The 21923-nt window shown below is 39.6% G+C and overlaps 1 protein-coding gene across 4 annotated transcripts in view; it reads right to left on the reverse strand.

Annotated features, from left to right (window-relative positions):
- usp34 (ubiquitin specific peptidase 34) overlaps window positions 1-21923 on the reverse strand; it is a 247547-nt gene that overhangs the window by 209683 nt on the left and 15941 nt on the right. For all 4 annotated transcript variants that reach the window (XM_067989067.1, XM_067989065.1, XM_067989066.1 and 1 more), the window contains exons 2-5: window positions 12530-12617; window positions 9512-9935; window positions 6613-6663; window positions 3882-4031 (exon numbers count right to left, since the gene is read on the reverse strand). In XM_067989067.1, coding sequence (XP_067845168.1) covers window positions 3882-4031; window positions 6613-6663; window positions 9512-9935; window positions 12530-12617 — 713 coding nt within the window. The remainder of the gene's footprint in view (window positions 1-3881; window positions 4032-6612; window positions 6664-9511; window positions 9936-12529; window positions 12618-21923) is intronic.

Consider the following 21923-nt stretch of genomic DNA (forward strand, 5'->3'; position numbering starts at 1 on the left):
TTTTCACGATTTATTTTTGTTCATTCTCTGGATTTGGGCGTCGCTGGAAAGGCCGCTATTTATTGCCCATCCCTAATTACCCTCGAGAAGGTGATGGTGGGCCTTCTTGAACCACTGCAGTCTGGGTGGTGAAGGTGCTCCCACAATGCTGTTACATAGGGAGTTGCAGCATTATTACATCACATAACAACTTGGAAGCACATGGCCAGAATTTATTCACCCTCACTGCACATAAAGTATCTAAAATTCCTCTGAAATAAAACTAAGATAATACATTTTTCTTCATCATTAGCAGCCAGCTAATGAAATGACAAGAAAGCACTGCTGTAAAATATGCAATCTTTGAGAATACAATTTCATTAATGTATTAATTATGGAGAAAACAGGCATTCTCCTGTTTTCCATTGAGAGGGATTTAGCCACCACCGTCTTTTTATGGCACTCAGACTGGGAACTGAGTATTTCAAAGAACTAGATGCATGACCCATCACTCCATGGAATAGTGGATTAGTACTCTAGAGCATCAAGCCACCATGCCACATTGTTTTTGACAACTAATTAAATTCTATCCCAGTATGCTGCTTCCAAGCATTTTGGTTTCCTTTCTCTTCCAAACATTTTTTCCCTCTTTAACAACTCTTAATTCTCTACAAAGGTGAAGTCCATAAGACTTCATTGCTGCTACCATCTCTATTGTGTTACAAGGTACAAGAAAATATTCTTGTGAGGCAAACCTCTTACCTCTTGTAATAACCTTTTCTCACACATTCTGGGATACACGAGGTGTGGTTAACACCTAACATAGTGGCATAAAATTGGGGCAAATTGTGAGAGACTACATTGTGAGACCAAAAAAAAACAACTGCAATTTTTACAAGATGTTCTTAATTTGGGAGAACAAAGATAAAGAATTTTTATGGTATCAATGCACTTGTGTCAAGTTTAAACAAACATTTCATGACATCGGCAATCCATTTATATATTTTTCAAAGCATTAAAAGGACAGGTATGGGAAGATTACCAAAAGTTGTAAGTTTGGAAAAAGAATATGCATTGGAAATCCAGTGAAGAATTAATGGCCAATTTTATTAACAATTTCACTTAGCAGAACATCACAAAGATTCTTCGAAACATGGGACAGATCTCAAATTGGGGAGGAAGGTCCTAAACGTCTGGGAGCATTGCAAGTTCTAGAGAGAGGTCTTGGGGTCCAACAACAGGACTGCGGAGAGGTTTAGGAACGCGGGGTTGGTGGAGGGGGGAGAAACTTATTCTGGCAGTGTGGTGGGGGGGGGGGGGGGGTGGAGGAAAAGTCAAACAGTCTTGTGGGGAAGGGGTCCAGGAGAATAGAACCCAAAATTTTCTTGGCCCATTTTAAACCATTAATCATGTCCTTCCGCAGCAGTGCTCCTGTTCATCAGCCTGACTCCAACCCGTCCGCAATCCTTTTGCATTGTCAGGTACCCCCTCCACTTTTCTTTCTCCATTTTCAGCCGGTCCTATAAGCGCCTTGAAACCTTCTCCAAGTTAAAGGTGCTATATAAATGCAAGTTGGTGCTGGTGTACCTTCTTGCCTTAAATGTACAGCATTTGATGACTTATACAGTCTTTAATAATGAACAGGTTTCCATCTCAAATAAAAATTACCTCAAAAATCAAAAAGTCATCAAGTATTAAAAAATCCACCCCAAGTCCCTAAAAGATTTTTTTTTAAAAAGAGGCAAGTATCTTGCATGATGGACATGGACAGCAGACAATTGAGAGGAATCCAATCATTCGCACTCATCTTCCAGCTGAGTTTAGATCACTTGGAAAACATGTTGAGATCCTCTTCAATTATTTAAACTGAGAAAAATAAATATATTGATAAAAAAGTTAATTTTGTTTTCTGACCATCATAGAAACCACGGGTGCTGCTTTCACAATAGAAAGGGAGCAGTTGGTAATAGTTTAAATGGAAGACCTGCCTGAAATAAAGTTTTTGAGAATTCAAACTTCTGCTTGTCTCAAGGTCTTTTGTAAAAAGTAAAGAAACTCACAAATCCTCACTAACGATAGAAAAAAAATGAAAAAAAAAAATTGAGCGATTTGTGGGAACCTGGCAGCCAGATTGCACAAACATAAGGTGATATACTCTCCCTATAAAATAACAGCTATTGCGTATCAGTGTGACACCTTTAACATTGAAAGTAACCACTACAGCACCACCCACAGGAGTAACAGGTACTTATGAGTTTTCAAAGAAGTGCACATCCCGTTTATCAAATTTAATGTACAATGACATATAGCTAATTTGCGAACCAGAAAAGTAGAGTTGGTTGGCGTAGTACAGGTTGAGAAGCTAGGAGACGCAAGACTAAGCGACCCCAGAGCCACCACTGGCAGGAAGATGTCAAGTTGACACAGTATTCCTAATGTTGATAGGAATTTATAAATGGAAAAAGTTGACAAGTAGAGTTTTGCGGGCAGGAAGTGCAAGGTTCTTAATATATTACTAGCTGATTTCCCATGGCATTTGCACAACTGGAAGTGAAGTCCATGTAGCATCATACAATGGAAATATAAAAATAAGGACAGAGTAAGTTCCTATGTCCATCTTCATAATGGAAACTGTCTGTGTAAACTTGCCATACTGTAATTATATCCTTCCAATAGTGGTGGTGCTGTAGTGCCTCTAAGGGAGGGGAAAGGATGCAATGACAAGCTCAAACAGGCAGTTTCCATTATAAATGGGGATATAGGAATTTATAATGTAAAAAGTTGATACAAGATTTTTCAATACGTTAGAGAGCACAAAAGATAATGAGTGAAAGAGAGTCAGAGAGATTAAACAAATGAGAGATTTAGACAAGGGAGCTGCAATTTATATCCTACTCGGCAATGATCATAACTCACTCAGGTGAGCAAAGATATGGTATATAAACTGTATTCTACAGGTCTTCAGAATGCATGTTCTATTTAATACCCTTATTTATTTGGCAACAGGTTATGCAAGATGAAAAAAATTCTAAGTTTCTAAAATGTAACACCTCATGGATTTACATGTTCTTTGAGTAAAGACAACAGAACAAAGAATTACTTGGAATTGTATTACTCTAGAGAACATGAGTCAACTAATATATGGAACATTTTTTTTTGTATTACAATTATCCAAATCATGAAACAACACTCTTTAATTACATAAGTAACATGTATAAATAATTTGGATTTAAACTATGAATTATAGAATTTTAAAAAGGACAGAAGGAGTCCATCTGGCCCACCATGTCTGCACCAGCTCTTTACTAAAGCAAGCCAAAGCTAATCCTCCAGCCCCATTCACTCCCTTTAGCTTGTATCTTCCTCTACTTCAAATATTTATTCCATTTTCCCTTAAAAAGATGCAATGGTTTTTGCCTCAACCATTTTAAATTAATGAGTCTTCATCATTGATTCGCCAACCAGATAAAATAGTCTACCCCTGTTCACTATCAAACTCTTCATAAATTTTAAAAACCAATATTAAATCTTCGCTTGGCCATCTCTGCTCCAGTGGTTCTAGTCCTGGTACTCAATTATAGTTTCCATCCCCAACATCATCCTGCTGAACCTACGCTACACATTCTTTGTGGCATTACTGTCTTTTCTATAAAAGAACAGTAATGCCAAAATCTGCACATAGTACTCTTAACTATGTCCTAATCAATGTTTTGTACAAATTCATCACTACTTTACTCTTGTAGTCTAAACCCCTTTCTACCCAAACCTATAAAACCCAAAATAGTACTGGCCTTTTCCATGGCCCCATCTACTTGCACTTAGGGAAGGATGAAATTTTGATAGATTAGTCAGCTTGCTGGGTATTTAATATAATTAAACGTAAAAATGTGTGCGCTACTTACATTGGATACTACTGTAATAAAAGCATGTGCTATTGGAAAGGGAAGATTTTCAGGAGTTCCATATTCAAAACAATCTTTCATAAGTGAAAGGCCATTTTTCCCACAGAAGAGGCAGACATAACGAAGCAAGTGCAAAGGTACTTCCACATCCTAAATAAATGACAAGTAAATGTTTAAGGTTACAATTGCGGTCAATACAAATAAATTATATAAATCAATAATTCACAAAGGGATTCAGATCAAAATTGTTAATTTTCTTTTCTTTCCCCTCCCCCTATGAAAAACTAATTTCTCTAGTTTTTTTTTTAAAAAAGCTTGGCTAGCAGTAGAATTAAGAAATTAGGGACTTTACAAAAATTGAATTTTTTTTTACAATGACTAAGATTTTTCACCAGCTTCTTCAAAGATATATAGAAAGTTAAAATTAATATGTACATTCCACAGGTAATAAATATAAAAAACTGTACTTATCCACTTTGCAGAATTTGCATCTTTACAGTATTTTCCCTGGAATTTCAGTACATTCTACTGATGCAAGCAAAATCTGATCAAGCCATTGGATCCCAATACGCCAATGCATACTCAAATAGCTGGTTTTGTTTTCCAGATGATCAAATTCATCTGAACTTCAGGTCCAAAAAAGGGTCCACACCAAAATGTAAACTTGTCTGTTCTCATCACAGATGCTGCCTGGCATACTGGTTGTTTCCATCATTTTCTATTTTTGTTTCAGACTTCCGGCAGCTGCACTTTTTTGCTTTTTGTTAAGGCTAATGGGATGTTGTATTTATCACAAGAGGTAGAGAATATAAAAGAAAGCACTATGGCTATTATAGAGCACACTGATCTGACCTCATGTGGATTATAATATTTGAATGCCCACTTTACAAAGTATTCAATATCCCAATGGGAAAGTCCAGCAATGATTCACCAGGATGATGCACGAGATGAAGGGACCTGGCTACAATAAGACACTGGAATAAATCTGGGTTATATACAACAGAAGTCAGGAGGTTACAGGGTGATCTGATCAAAGTGTTTAAAATAATAAGGAAAACTGACATTCATTGGGAATGATTCTTCCCTACAATAGGCAAATCCACCAAAAAAAACCTATTCACAAGGGGTTGAGAGAATGTGAATGCAATGCCATTGAGGGCCATAGATACAGAATCTTTTAAAGAGATAGGTACTTACTTGAGATGTAAAAGGTATTAAGAGTTTTAGAGAAAGGGCAGTGCATTGGCATCAAAATGAAAGAGCTGCCATGCTTAACAAAATGATGGAGCCAATGATGGGCCAAATGGCCTACTCCCGTTTCTACAGAGAATTACTGCTTCTAAATTTGGTTATGAATACTTTTATTTTACAATCTGCAGATAACGGGCAAGAATTTGCTGTCAAAATAATGGTGAGGCTAATGGCGCTCGTTGTTATTTATGCATAAATGGTACAGCAACTTCAGGCAAGGAGTGGATGCGCAGTTAAATGCGAACATCCAAAAGCCTCTGTCTGAGTTGCGCCGCTCCGCTGTTAGCTTCACGAAAACGGCATTTCGCTGCCTGCCTCGCCATTAACATGCATTGACTATCATGAAGTTGCTGTATCTGCGCGGTAGGTTAAGAACTAAATCCACCGCAGATATTTAGGGCTAGTAATTAGTAGTGTAAGCATCCTTTTAACTATGTGATAATTGTTAATTATTGCCAATCAACCTCTGGTACAGAAAATTAACTATTACAAGTGTAGAGTCTCATTCCTTTTGAATTTTTCTGGGAGATTTTAAAAATGGCAAATTTATTTTTTTTCTTACTTTTCTTTTGTCTCTTTTTTCTATCTCTCTCTTAATTCAATCTTTCCTTCTCTTTATTTGTCTTTCTGTACCTGATTTGATATCAAATTCACCCTCCTTCCTGTGTTCATTTCCCAATCCTTAAATCTCATTGGTTAATGAGATACCCTGTTGGGTGCCCTGTTTCTCTCGCTGCAACGATATCAGCTCACACGCTCAGCAGCTTTGTGGGAAAATATTTTTTTGAGCTGAAGGGTGCAGGGTCAAGTCTCACGAATGGCAGGTGCTATTGGATGCCCTGCTACAGCAAATTCTGGCCCATTATTTAACAAGCAAATGTGATTACTTAATTATAATTGTATCACAAACTGCAGTCGCAACAGACAACTTCTGATGTACTAAAGGCTTTCCAAGAAATAGTTCTTGCTCCATAGTACTACAATAATATCTTGAAACCTACACTGCCCCTTATACAGCCAGGCAAATCATATGCATGTTAGAATGGATATGAAGATTCTACATGTTGCATCAGCTTAGTTTTCTTAATAAAATAACTCAGGCTTTATTTCTGGTAAGATAATCGCCCAATATGCTTTTCACACTGTTCATGAAACAGACAATTCAGTGGCCAAAGAATCAAAAGACAAGTCACAGTATTTGGAAAAAAAGCTCAAATTTGAATCATGTCTACATGCATAGTACATTTGTATTTGGGCCTGATGTTAAAGTTTGTAAGACTTCCTTAGTTTCAAATACATGTACAAGCCCTTTTCTCAGGGTGGGGGGTTGGGAAAGAGACTGGAATTAGCTAAGGAAGTGAACATTTTTCAAAATGTTACTTGAATAATTTTGGTAATTGAATATTTAATTGTCCTTTAAAATTCTAAAACACAAACCAACCAATCAAAACAACGTAAAATTAAAAATTTTGTTACTTACATTCATATCACAAAACGCCCCTAATAAGTTGCTTTCATGAGCTGAAATATCCTAGTTTAAAGAAAAGTTAATATAGTTTTAAAAAAAACATTTCAAAATGTCTTGGAATATGTGTTGTACTTTCTATCAGTCAACAGTAGACATAAACTACAAAACTGGCCCTATCCATATTAGTCAGTAAAAATATACACGAGTGTTAAAAACCAAACAAACATTCAGTTTCTCATTGACAAATATATTTAAAAAATCAAGAGTATAACCATTTAATCTCATCAGTGTCAGCATTGGTTCAGTGGTAGTACTTTCACCTCTGAGTCAGGTGGTAATGGGTACAAGCCCAACTGCAGCATTTGAGCACATAATCTAGGTTGCCACTTCAGCGCAGTACTCAGATAAGACGTTAAACTAATCTGCCTGGACAGGTGGAGGTAAAAGGTCCCATGGCATTATTCAAAAAGAACAGCAGGGGAGTTCTTCCTGGGTCCTAGGCAATATTTATCTCTCAACCAACACCACCAAAAAAAATTAACAACTTGAATTTATATAGCGCCTTTAACGTAGTAAAACGTCCCAAAGCGCATCACAGGAGAATTATAAAACAAAATTTGACACCAAGCCATATAAGGAGATATTAGGACACGTGACGAAAAGCTTGGTTGAAGAGGTAAGTTTTAAGCAGTGTCTTAAAAGGAGGTAGAGAGGTGAGAGATTTAGGGAGGGAATTCTAAAGCTTAGGGCCCAAGCAGCTGAAGGTACGGCCACCAATGGTGGAATAATGAAAACTGGTGATACGGAAAAGGCCAGAGATCTCAGAGGGTTGTAGGGCTGGAGGAGGTTACAGAGATATTGAGGGGCGAGGCCATGGAGGGATCTGAAAACAAGGATGAGAATTTAGGTCAGCAAGCACAGCGGTGATGGGTGAACGGGACTTGGTGCGAATTAGGATACGGGCAGCAGAGTTTTGGATAAGCTCAAGTTTACAAAAGGGTGCAAGGCGGGAGGGTCAGCCAGATGAGCATTGGAGTAGTCAAGCCTAAGAGGTAACAATGGCATGGATGAGGGTTTCAGCAGCAGATGAGCTGAGGCAGGGGTAGAGGTGGAAGTAGGCGGTCTTGGTGATGGAGCGGATATGGGGGTCGGAAGCTCACGTCAGGGTCAAATAGAACTTCAGATAGCGGCCAGGGCGAGGGATGGAGTTGGTAGCTAGGGAACGGAGTTTGTGGTGGGGATCGAAGACAATGGCTTCAGGATTCCCAATAGTTGGTTGGCAGAAATTTCTGCTCATCTAATACTGGATGACTGACAAGCAGCGTTAACTGGTTATTTATCTCGTTGTTTGTGGGACCTTACTATGTGAAAATTGGCTGCCACATTTGCTTATATAATGGTGACCACACTTCAAAAGTAATTCATTAGCTGTAAAGTGCTTTGGGATGCCCTGAGGTGCTATCTAAATGAAAATTTGTTCTTTCTTACAGGTAAGCTTACTCTAAAATTTTCCAATTTTGAAAGACCCTTTATGAAAATCTATGCTTGGAAATCATGTACATAATAAATTGTAATTATAATATAAAAATTGCCATGTGTGCTCTGCACACATGGCAATGGTCATGAAAACAATAAGGCAAAGTTTCAAAATTCCAGTCAAATTTAAAATATTTGCTTTGGTTATTTCACTTGAAAGAAAATCTTAGGCTACAGATAGCACACAGAACACTGATCTTAAGACATAGTTGCCAAATCTAATTCCAAACAATAAACTATTTTTAATATATTCTCCATAAATTTTTACGTGGATGTTTTCCCCCTTACTGAAGGCAACCATTAACACCCATGGAGAATTCACTACCAGCCTTGGTAACTGGACTTTAATGTCCTTGCTGAAACTACATAGGGATCTATTAGGTCAAATCATCTGTGCAACACTGGCATACAAATTAATTCATGCGTTCGGCAGAAATTGCTCTGCCCAGTATCTGCTTAACAGTACAATTTTATCCAATAAACATTTGTAATTATTTTTTCTTTTCATTAGAGTGCAAGATGACCACGAGCAAAAAGCTCTTGGTCAATCATGAGTAAATCCAGTCTTTAAAACAAAATCACCTGATTAATACCATCAAATGTTGACATTTATAGTTTCCTTATGCATTTTAGCCAACAGTAGTAAGCTGTGTGACATCTGCTAGCATAGCAGGTATAAAAACTGATCTCAGAAATATTAACCTTCAGACTGCTGTTCTCTTCGCCGTGTCCCCTCCCCCCGCCACAAAATGAATTTGTTGGATTGACATCTTGAGAATAAACGCCCCGTGTAGTAAATGCAAGTTGTTCACATAGCAAAAATGTTTCAATTAGTACTGCTGTGAAAATTCATAATTATATTTACTCTAATATTCACAGCTATTACCAACAGTTTGTTTCATTACAACTCAGTTCAAAAAGCCATGGTACCCCCCACACAAAAAGTTAATATGAAAACATCAGCATAACAGATATCAATCCAAAAAAGGGCCAAAAGTAACATAAGAACATAAGAAATAGGAGGAGTAGGCCATACGGCCCCTCAAGCCTGCTCCGCCATTCAATAAGATCATGGTTGATCTTCGACCTCAACCCCACTTTCTTGCCCTAGCGCCATATCACTTGATTCCCATAGAGTCCAAATATCTATTGATCTCAATCTTTTTGAATTTGCCTGAAGCAATTTATCTGACTTTTTTTCTTCCCTTACATTGTAAGTTATACATCTAACCAACCATGGGCAAGTTAAAAACTCAAATTGTAAACAGTGCACAAAGTTGAAGTTATGTCTTTTTCAAAGCAGTGGAAACTTTGCAAAAACTAAAATTAGTGGATTACATGCATCAACCAATACAACACAAGAAATACATTATACCTCTATAGTGGCATGAGTGTTATGTTTGTAGGCAGTATATAAAGGGAACTGAATCTGAAATATCTTTGCCACACATAACAGTAACTTTTCTTTCTCCTCTGTACTCCATGTGCTAAATGGATCAGTGTTCCGTGTAGAAACCTCCTCAGTTCTCCCACATATTCTATTATCTGCTTTTTTCTCCACAAAATCCTTTGATTTCCGACCAATATCTTCTTCATCTTTATTACACTCGCCTTCCTGATTAGCCTGTTCATTGCTTTGCTGATTCAGGTCCTGCCACGGTGAATCATTACTAGTGCAAATTTTACACAACTGGTCCTGGAGAGCCTGGACTTGGGCAGTCACCATATTGATAAGGGCATAAACCACCTGGTTGAAGATTTCCAGGTGCTTGTACTCCTTGAAGCAACAAAGACATTGCCTATAAAGAAGGAAACACAGTATTAACAGTTTTACATTAAACGTAAAAATTGGGCAAAATATTACTGGAAGCTATCCAAATGCTGATTCAGTATAAAAATCTATACATCCATTACTTACAGAATAGGGAGTGAGGGTTGAGGAAAAGAAAAACCCTTACATTTAATGACAAAGTGAATATAATTATGACAGTGTTAAAGGTAGTTTGCAAAGATCTTTAGAATCCCTAGAGTGTTTTGTAGACATCAAATTTTGTAAAAACCTTAACTGCAGTTTACTTTCAACACAGCAGTAGTTTGAGAAGAATCTCGGAATTGTGTCTGAAGATAGGACATTGTTGCATCATATGACAAGGGCAGTCTATGCAACTCTTGACATCAGACTAGAATGCAAGGATAAGATCATAGCAAGAAAAGACTTCAGAAAAAAATGTTATAGTCTGTAAGTTTATACACAAGGGATGCACTCTTATTATAAAATGTGTGCCCCAAAAAAAGATATTATTCTGAAGAACCTTAGCATTCATTTTTTTAAAAATACCAGAGACTAAAATTGACAATACAAAATTCAAGCACTACATAGCAATGTAGCAGTTAAAATGTTCATTTGAAGCAATCCCGGTCATGGGAAGTTCAAATCGCAGGATTACATTCAAATCTGTTAGCAAGATGAATTAAGAGTTTGTCACATTTAGTTGGATTGCCTAGTGCTGTATCATTCTGCAAACAGAAGGAAAACACCAGTTTACTGCACCAGGATTGCCTCAGCAGTAATACTCAAGGACATCCAAGTGGAGGTTTCTCTCTAACAGGAGATCCGAATTACTAGAGGTTCTTTTATGGATGGATCACACGTAATCTTAATTTATACAAGAGTTCAGCACCAAAAATGTCTTTGTATCAGTTGGTGCCAACATTTTCTCAATGCCAGACTATTCCATTCAAGACAGCCCTGTTCCCACCGTTTCCTCAATTTTGATCAGTGTCAAGGATGTAATTGCTCTGGAGAGGTGCAGAGAAGATTTACAAGAATGTTGCCATGGCTTGAAAATTGCAGCTCCGAGGAGAGATTGGATAGGCTGGGGTTGTTTTCCTTGGAGCAGAGGAGGCTGAGGGGTGACTTGATTGAGGTGTACAAAATTATGAGGGGCCCAGATAGAGTAGACAGGTAGACCCGTTTTCCCCAGCGGAGAGTGCAAGCTCTCAGTACATAGAGGACACTAGAGGACATAGATTTAAGCTGATTGGCGGAAGGATTAGAGGAGACATGAGGAAAACTTTTTTTTACCCAGAGGGTGGTGGGTGTATGGAATTTGCTGCCCAAATTGGTGGTAGAGGCAGGGTCCCTCAACTCTTTTTAAAAGTACCTGGACCTGCACCTAAAGTGCTGTAAGCTGCAGGGCTACGGACCGGGTGCTGGAAGGTGGGATTAGAACGGGCACCTGGTTGATCTTCGAGCCAGCGCAGACATGGGCCGAATGGCCCCCTTCTGTGCTGTATCTTTTCTATGGTTCTAATATGTATTCAGCAACATCCAATTCAATGTAGATAGATTTCTTACACTTGCTGTACTTGTCCATCTTGTTCTAAACAACACAGGAAATATGTACAGCCGTTCCATACAAATGCATTTTGTGAACCCAGGGTAAATTTGGCAAATCACAATACTACATTCCATCATCAAGCATTTTATGCAACAATCATTAGCAATCATGAGTGGACTACTGCATCATGCACAGATTCAAAGGCTTTGGTAGACCCAAGTATGGAAGCCTTTAGTTTATTTTTGATGTATAAAAATGTATTACGTGAGTCAATGACAAAGGGCATATTGCACAGCCATAGCCCAGTTGGGCACATATACTTTGCAGTGTTAATGCATGGAACAGGGGCAAGACTAGCTGAGAATCTAACTATGGGGTCCAAAATTCTCTCAGCAACTCGAGCTCAGAGGCAAACTTTCCCAAAGGAGGGGCTTCGGGTAACCTATATGGGGAAACTTTTACAAATTTCATTTCGATTCACATTTCTAATTTCCCTCTTACCTTTACCAATAGGACAGACATCACTGGAGAATCAAACCCATAAGCTGCTCCATACCGACACCCGGTGACCAAACTTGCAACTGCATGCAGACTCGAAGTATAAAATAGCAGCTATTGTATTAGCAGCCTGGATGTTACTACAGTTAGACATTACTAATGTTAACTAAAAATTTAACACTGAAAAACCCAATCACACCACCACCTACGGGCTTTATAGGTATTGCAGGCAAATCTAATGTAAAAATGCCCTAACACAGTTGTCCTAGGGATTTTCAATGCATTTTTTAAATGGAATGTCGTGACCCACCAGCCATTTTTAAGATAGAATGTCAATATAAAGGCTTCTACTTTGGCTTCCTTGAATCTCAATTTTAACAGCCAAAGAATATATTAAAACTTTTTCTTTTTCATTCTTTCTCCTCTGACTTTATTTTGCATAGGCAAATTACTACTACTTGTATCTCACAAACAGAAAAAATTAATGTAGTTAAGACATTTGAAGCTTCACAAGGTCATTCATACAAACATTATAAAATAAAAAGTAAACATACCTTTGTGTCCAAGAGTTGATGTAATTAAATATCTTGAGAGCATGTTCCTTTTTAAGCTGTAACCCTTCATTACTTTCTGTTTCAGATACTGTTGGAGAGGAGGACAAAATACATAAATCTTATCTAGAGCACAAAAACAGGCCATTCGGCCCCACTGGTCTATGCCAGTGTTTATACCCCTCATGAGGCTCCTCCCACTCTAATCTTCCCACCCTGCCCCCATATCCCTCAATTCCCTTCTCCCTCATGTATGCATCAAGCTTTCCCTTAAATGTGTCAATGCTATCTGCTTCAATCACTCCATGTGGCAGTGAGTTCCACATTCTCACCACCATTCTCTTATGAAGGAATTCTAACATTTGAGAGTTCTATCTTATCACTGCGATAACCCAGTTATATACTGTCTATCCATCTCCAATGAACAGGAATTTCAGACACAAAATACTGTAGTTTTATATAGGCCATTGGAACAGGAGTAGTATATTCAGCTGCTCGAGCCTGTTCTGCCATTCAATTACAGCATGGTTGATTTGTACTTCAACTCTATTTACCCGCCCTTGCTCCATATCGCTCGATACCCTTACCCAACAAAAACCTGTCGATCTCAGTCTTGAAAATTTAAATTGACCCAGTATCCACTGCCTTTTGAGGAAGTGAGTTCCAGATTTTCACTACCCTTTGTGTGAAAAATTGCTTCCTGAATTCACTCCTGAATGGCCTGCATGTACTGAGAAATGAGTCTATGAAACAAAATTCAGCAGCCAGTATGAATCAAAACATTCAGCATGCTGCAGTACAGCAGCGGGATAACAAAGGCATTAAATAGCAAACTCTACCATGTAAATTCCAAAGTAGCAAACTTTTTTTTTCTGGACTTGAAAGCATTTTGTGTACATGGGGAAAAAAATAAACTAAAGGCACTACCTGAAAACCATACCACAGCAGTTAACACATGTGACAATTTAAATTTTATCAAACCATTAAATAATGAAAACAATTCTGCACATTTTGTGGACAAAAAGATAAGCCGCCTATCTTGTAGGGTGTTCCTTCAAACATCAACTTAGCAAACTTGATTCCTGAGGAATAGCACTTTTTTCCTCTTGGCATCATGTTGGGCAGTTACATGACCTGCCAAGTCTGCTTTGTATAAAAGCCCAGGACCTATGTGATATCATGATTTCATTTTGGCCCAAAGCTGATCAAAAACTGATTTCACAAACAAATCTTTATCTAAACCAAAAAATAATCCCATAGCAGGGCTCAAGGGGAGTTATGAGGGATCATATACTGTGAAGGATCCCATCATTCAAAGAAGGAAGAGCCTACAAAGTTTCTTTATTCTATATTCAGGCATATTTCACACATGCCACAGTAACATAAAAGATAGGAAGGAGACCTCAAATGCCAAGGCAGAGCTGCCTAAAACATTAATTCTGGCACCTGCGCAAACAGTAATTAGCAGATTTCCCATGGAATTGCTCATGGGCAGTCAGAATATAGTTATGGGCCCAGAATTTGCAGGCATGGGGCATCTCACAGCGTGCCTCGCCAGTTAGACATTTTCCCTCCTCCTTCAGCCCTGCAAGTTACATAAGAAATAGGAGCAGTAGGCCTTACAGCCCCTCTGGCCTGCTCTGTCATTCAATAAGATCATGGATGATCTTCGACCTCAACTCCACTTTCCCGCCCAATCCCCATATGCCTCGATTTCCCTAGAGTCCAAGTTACTGGAAGTGTGAGCTAATAAAGGGCAATGGGCATCCGGGATCTTAGACTGGTGGTCCCGTCGTGCACTATCTCCTAATGAGATTGAAGGATTGAGAAAGAAACAGGAATGACGGAGGAGGAAGGTGAATTAAAGTGGTTAAACTAGAGTCAAATCAGGTACCAAAAGAGAAATAAAGTGAGGGAAAGAAAGATTCAATTAAGAGAGAGATAAAAAGAGACAAAGGAAAAGAAAAAATTTTAAAATTTTGAATTTTAAATTTTTAAAATCTTGAGATTCCAGAGTTTAAACTGTTCCCTTTCTGGGCTGGAGAGATTGATTGGCATTGCAGGAACATAAATCTCATTAAAAAAAGGTACACACACTGTTAAGTATCTGTCCCAACTTCCTACAGCGAGTTTAATTGGCAATGTGCAAATGCAGCAACTTCATGAAACTCATGGGCTGGTCGAGGGTGAGCTGCCGTTTTTGCAAGGCCAACGGTGGAGTGGCGCAAATCGCCCAGCAACTTGTAGCGATTCGCAATTCACGGGGTATCTCTTCCTCGCCACAGGTTGCTGCACAATTTACATATTAATAATGTGAGCGTCATTAAACTCGCCGTTATTTTGACAGCAAATTCTGGTCCATGATGTTTAGCTGCCACCTGGTCTGCCCCTTTATTCCCTTGGTGAAATTGTTTACAGGCAGACAAGACCAAGTAATTTTAGCAGTTTATAAATGCCTGGCTCCAGGTTAGAAGAACTTTTCATGAAATAACTAGCTTGCTTTTCTTAAAAAGCAAATTGTTTTGCATATGTAATGAAGTGTGCAAACTGGAGTGTGACATTACGCCATGTACTATGCACAGGACATTAATGGATCTCCTGTGGCATTGCTCACAGTATAAGTTGGATGATATGCTACTTGATAAGGACAAGTGCATTATAGCATAATGAAGAATGTATTATTCGGTTACTAATGCCCCTTTAAGGCTATAATTTTTAATTATCGTTAAGTACTGAGAGAGATCAGAGTTTCATTTATGATCAGGCTGCAGGTCAAAAACCTGGTTTTGTCAGTCTTTTTTTTCCTCTAAATGGGGTTGCTCAGGTCAATCAAGAGGCTGAAGACATTTCAACTTCAGTACCATGTCTGTAAATTGCAAATGACCACTTCTTTTCCTTTTGCTTTTTTTGTTGAACGAGAGATTTGCAACAAGAAATCTGAGTGCTATGCTTGAAGGGTGACACACAGGAAAGGCATGATTGCAACCTGGACTTTGATAGCTCCTTAGGTTTTGCAACACTGGGAAGGGGAATCCTGGTGTCTGCCTTCACTAGGGAAAAAATCATAAATAAGACTGTGACAGCTGTGAGGAGGGTAGGCCTAATAGATTGAGAGATAAATGGCATAATACCCTTGATGTTATAAAACAGTGTATATCCTCTAACTCATCTAGGAGTAATACCACAGGAGATTGGAGGTTCTCTGCAGTACAGGCAGAGAAATGGGGAGATGCAAAACAGATGTTACAGCACTGCCAGTGGCAAAACAGTTTAACTACAGTGTGATAAGTTTACATAAGCAGCTTCCATCATAAAACCGAACATAGGAATAAAATGGATAAAAATTGGCACAAAACATGACTGGTGGAAAGGTTTTATAGACAGGAAGTGCCCACATTTACAGATGTGCAAATATAATTTATATGGAGTACTTTGTAGATAAATATAAAATTCAATAAATTTTATTCTATCTGAGAGTGTGTCAGTTTGTATATTCAGGAAGGTTGTGTTTATTTTGTGTCTGCCATAAGGGAGGAAGCTGGGGGTATCGTGTTGAAGTGGAAGATTTATTTTTTGAAAGACAATGAGGTCATGTTGGAACGCGTGTGTGAAGGTGGATGTGTGAATAATGGAGAGGGAAGGTTGGGGAGTTGGATTCAGCGGTGGAGATATATGAAACCGTGAGGAGTAAGGAGACAGAAAGACTTGCATTTATATAGTGCCTTTCACAACCTCAGGACGTCCCAAAATGCTTTACAACGAAGTACTTTACTGAAGTATAGCCACTGTTGTAATGTAGGAAAAGCAGCAGCCAATTTGCGCACAGCAAGCTCCCACAAACAGCAATGTGATAAATCACCAGATAGTCTGTTTTAGTGATGTTGATCGAGGAATAAATATTGGCAGGGAAAACGCGCCTGCTCTTCTTCGAAATAGTCCCTGGAGATCTTTTATGTCCACCTGAGAGACAGCACCTCAGACAGTATTTCTAATATTACACAAGAAATCTATAAACAAATTGTGATTTCTTTTTCAGAATACTGTAAAATTTTGCATTAGTTACGTTATTTTTGGCAGATACACAGATCTGAGTGGAGGAAGATGGCAGCAGCAAACAGTGTGAAAACATAATTTTCATGATTCAATTCTCTGTGGTAGTTGCTAGTTCCCAATTGCTGGGTCTTGATTTGACTAGATTGATTTGTGCTGCTTAGCCAGGGCCAATTGGTAGTGAAATACAAGTGATTGGTGGGATACTTCAGCCAATTAAGTATAAGGCATACTATGATTCAATTTAACACACACAGTGGTTATTTCAGCCAATATTGATTTCTTGTGCCTTAAAGCTCAGGTACCAGTATTCCATGCAGATTTTATGAATGGAGTTGTCGTAAGTACATACAATCCCCCTTCTCCCTTTCTCCCCCCACCCCATTTTAATATTAAAGCAGATAACTAAAGTTACTATTATACAGTCACTATATGAAATGTATTTATAGGCCACAGAAAGCAAAATCCTGTTTCTAAATTAAACTAACTCAATAAGGGTGCGGATGGGTAGTCATGAGAAATTACAACACTGGAAAGCAACCCTAATGGACATGTCATACCAGCTACTTATGGAAATTGACTATTCCAAAAACTTTGTTTGATTAGGTACGTTTGGACAGAAATGAGCATCGTATACACACTACGATTTTAATCCTAAAGTTCAGGGAATTTAGTTATGAGCTTCACACAACATTCATGTTATGTTTGTGTTTAACTTCCCCAATGAAGTGATCTTTATTACTTAAATGAACTTTCCAGTTTTACAAAAAAAAGTGGTGCTTGAAATTGAGGAGTATGTTACTTTGATGTAAAGCACAAAATATAATGGAGTTACAAAAAAAACATTAAAGTTGTGAGAAATTGCTAAAATCGGAAAAAAGTCACCAAAACCAACCAAGCTGTCAAAGTAGCAAGATTTATGAAAAAGACAGCATATAAACAATGTTTTATTACTCCATTCATCCACTGAAAATGAAGTATTTTTCTCAATTGAGAAATCTAGGTCAAACAGCAAGGCTCAAAGTTCACAAAATATTAATTGAAAAAACGGAAGTAAATCAAGAAAATGGTCAGGTGACACTAGTTTGCAATTTTATAAAGGGAGGGCAAGACTGAGGCAGGGAAGCAGTTCCACAGTTTGGAGGTCCTGAAAAAAAAGTGAGCAAAGTAGTAAGTGGTGCAACGGGTCTTAATTTAAATGCAGTGAACACACGGGGAGGAGCTTATGAAGGAAAAGAAAGCCAAAGAACAATAACTACTTACTAGTACATTGATAAAATGAAGACAGACAAGAGTCTGCAGCAGGGAGAAAAGTTGGAAGCTAGAGCTGGGTGGAGAGGATCAGATGTGTTAAATGATCCAGGAGTGCTAAAAAGAGAGATGCCAGAACAAGCTCTTCAGTTTTGGGAACAGTATTCAATTCCTGGATGGACTTAAGTTTTAAAGTGTAAAGCTGTTTAGAGATGAATACTGTTTGCTGCAAAAAGAAAAAAAAACAAAAACTTCTTGCAGGTAGTTTTAGGACTAATTTGCAGTGCATGTGTGTAAACGCACAAAGCGTGGGAAACAAGGTTGGTGAGCTGCAGGCGCAAATAGCCACATGGGAATACGATGTTGTGGTGATAATGGAGACCTGGCTCAAAAAAGGGCAGGATTGGGTACTAAATATTCCTGGATACAAGGTGTTCAGGAAATATAGGGAAGGAAAGAAACGAGGGGGGTGGCAGTATTGATCAAGGAGAATGTTGCAGTATTGGAGAGAGGATGTCTTAGAGGGATCAAGGACAGAATCTATTCGGTTAGAGTTAAGAAATAAAAAAAGGTGCCAACTAGTGGGAAGGATAGAGGAGCAAGTCTGCAGGGGAATTACAGAGAGATGCAAAAGCTATAGAGCAGTGGTAACTGGGGACTTCAACTTTTTTTAAAATTCGTTCATGGGATGTGGGTGTCGCTGGCAAGGCCAGCATTTATTGCCCATGCCTAATTGCCCTTGAGAAGGTGGTGGTGAGCCATCTTCTTGAACCGCTGCAGTCCGTGTGGTGAAGGTTCTCCCACAGTGCTGATAGGAAGGGAGTTCCAGGATTTTGACCCAGCGACGATGAAGGAATGGCGATATATTTCCAAGTCGGGCTGGTGTGTGACTTGGAGGGGAACGTGCAGGTGGTGTTGTTTCCATGTGTCTGCCGCTCGTGTCCTTCTAGGTGGTAGAGGTCGCGGGTTTGCTGTCGAAGAAGCTTTGGCGAGCTGCTGCAGTGTATCCTGTGGATGGTACACACTGCAGCCACAGTGCGCCGGCGGCGAAGGGAGTGAATGTTTAGGGTGGTGGATGGGGTGCCAATCAAGCGGGCTGCTTTGTCCTGGATGGTGTCGAGCTTCTTGCGCGTTGTTGGAGCTGCACTCATCCAGGCAAGTGGAGAGTATTCCATCACACTCCTGACTTATGCCTTGTAGATGGTGGAAAGGCTTTGGGGAGTCAGGAGGGGAGTCACTCGACACAGAATACCCAGCCTCTGACTGCTCTTGTAGCCACACTATTTATATGGCTGGTCCAGTTAAGTTTCTGGTCAATGGTGACCCCCAGGATGTTGATGGTGGGGGATTCGGCGATGGTAATGCCGTTGAATGTCAAGGGGAGGTGGTTAGACTCTCTCTTGTTGGACATGGTCATTGCCTGGCACTTGTCTGGCGCGAATGTTACTTGCCACTTATCAGCCCAAGCCCGGATGTTGTCCAGGTCTTGCTGCATGCGGGCTCGGACGGCTTCATTATTTGAGGGGTTGCGAATGGAACTGAACACTGTGCAATCATCAGCGAACATCCCCATTTCTGACCTTATGATGGAGGGAAGGTCATTGATGAAGCAGCTGAAGATGGTTGGGCCTAGGCCACTACCCTGAGGAACTCCTGCAGCAATGTCCTGGAGCTGAGATGATTGGCCTCCAACAACCACTACCATCTTTCTTTGTGCTAGGTATAATTCCAGCCACTGGAGAGTTTTCCCCGATTCCCATTGACTTCAATTTTACTAGGGTTCCTTGGTGCCACACTCGGTCAAATGCTTCCTTGATGTCAAGGGCAGTCACTCTCACCTCACTTCTGGAATTCAGCTCTTTTCTCCATGTTTGGACCAAGGCTGTAATGAGGTCTGGAGCAGAGTGGTCCTGGCGGAACCCAAACTGAGCATCGGTGAGCGGGTTATTGGTGAGTAAGTTCCGCTTGATAGCACTGTTGACGACACCTTCCATTACTTTGTTGATGATTGAGAGTAGACTGATGGGGCGGTAATTGGCCGGATTGGATTTGTCCTGCCTTTTGTGGGCAGGACATACTTGGGCAATTTTCCACATTGTCGGGTAGATGCCAGTGTTGTAGCTGTACTGGAGCAGCTTGGCTAGAGGCGCATCTAGTTCTGGAGCACAAGTCTTCAGCACTACAGCCGGGATGTTGTCGGGGGCCCATAGCCTTTGCTGTATCCAGTGCACTCAGCCGTTCCTTGATATCACGTGGAGTGAATCGAATTGGCTGAAGATTGGCTTCCGTGATGGTGGGGATATCGGGAGGAGGCCGAGATGGATCATCCACTCAGCACTTCTGGCTGAAGATGGTTGCAAACACTTCAGCCTTGTCTTTTGCACTCACATGCTGGACTCTGCCATCATTGAGGATGGGGATGTTTACAGAGCCTCCTCCTCCCGTTAGTTGTTTAATTGTCCACCACCATTCACGACCGGATGTGGCAGGATTGCAGAGCTTTGATCTGATCCGTTGGTTGTGGAACCGCTTAGCTGTATTTGTAGCATGTTGCTTCCGCTGTTTAGCATGCACATAGTCCTGAGTTGTAGCTTCACCAGGTTGGCACCTCATTAAAGCAGTAGGTTATCCCAATGAAGTGGTAGAACTAATGCAGAGCCAAGATTTCTCATAAGTAACCAGTTTTTGCAAATAACTATTGAATGACGGTTTGATTTATCATATAAAATGAAGACAAATTGCCATTTTAGATTCCAGCATATAATCCATATATAGAATTATGTACCCACATAATGAGACAAACTCCTATTATTCCCACAAGTGTGACAGGTTGTAAAAGATCCCACGGCATTAATAGAAGAGGAGTAAGAGTACTCCCAAGTGTCCTGACCAACATTTATCCGTCAACCAACATTACTAAAACAAATAATCTGGTCATTTATCTCATTGCTGTTTGTAGAACCTTGCTGTGTGCAAATTAGCTGCCTCATTTCCCTAACCACAATTCAAAAGTACTTCAATGGTTGTGAAGCACTTTGAGAAATCCTGAGATCATGAAAGGCGCTATATAAATGGAGATAATTCTTTCTTTTACTGCACTGAAGTCCAGGGTTCTAGGTTATACCTCACTTTTCTGTTTCAGCATAACTTTAGGCTCTTAAATTTCTTCCATAAGAACATCAAAACACAGGCAGCATTTTAATAGGCCTGTGACATAGCCAACACAAGGGAGGGAAGCCTTGCATTTATATAGCATTCTACATGTCCTAAAGCACTTCACAGGCAATCAATGATTTTGAAAGTGCAGTAACTATTACTTTATAGACAACCACACAGCAAGGTCTCAAACTGGAATGAGATAAATTATCTGTTTTGGTGGCATTGGTTAAGAGATAAATGTCGCCTCATAATTTAACCCTTGGAGTCCAGGTATCATCCCAGTAAATCTCCGCTGATCTCCCTCCAAGGCCAGTATATCCTTCCTAAAGATGCAGTGCCCAGGACTGAACAGTACTCCAGCTGTGGTCTAACCAGGGCTTTGTATAGGTGTAGCATAACTTCTACACCTTTGTATTCAAGTCCTCTAGACATAAAGGTCAGCATTCCATTAGCCTTTCTGATTATTTTCTGTATCTGTCCACGGCATTTTAATGATCTATGTACATGGACCCCTAAGTTTCTTTGGACCTCCACTGTTTTGAGCTTTTCACCATTTAGAAAGTACTCTGGTCTATCCTTTTTAGGTCCAAAGTGGATGAACTCACACTTGCCTACATTGAAATCCATTTGCCACAATTTTCACTTAATCTATTAATATCTCTGTAATTTCATACTGCCACCTACACTGATTACAATGATGCCTATCTTTGTGTCATCAGCAAACTTGGATGTATGACTCTCTATCCCATCAGCTAAGTCGTTCATAAATAATGAATAGTTGAGGCCCCAACACAGATCCCTATGGGACACCACTAGTAACATCCTGCCAATTTGAGTACCTGCCCATTATCCCTACTCTCTGTCTCCTGCAGCTCAGACAATTTCCTAACCAGGTCAATAATTTGCCCTCAATTCCATGAGTTTCAACTTCAGCTCT

The sequence above is a fragment of the Heptranchias perlo genome, chromosome 8 (genome assembly GCF_035084215.1).
Source record: "Heptranchias perlo isolate sHepPer1 chromosome 8, sHepPer1.hap1, whole genome shotgun sequence".
NCBI lineage: Eukaryota > Metazoa > Chordata > Chondrichthyes > Hexanchiformes > Hexanchidae > Heptranchias > Heptranchias perlo.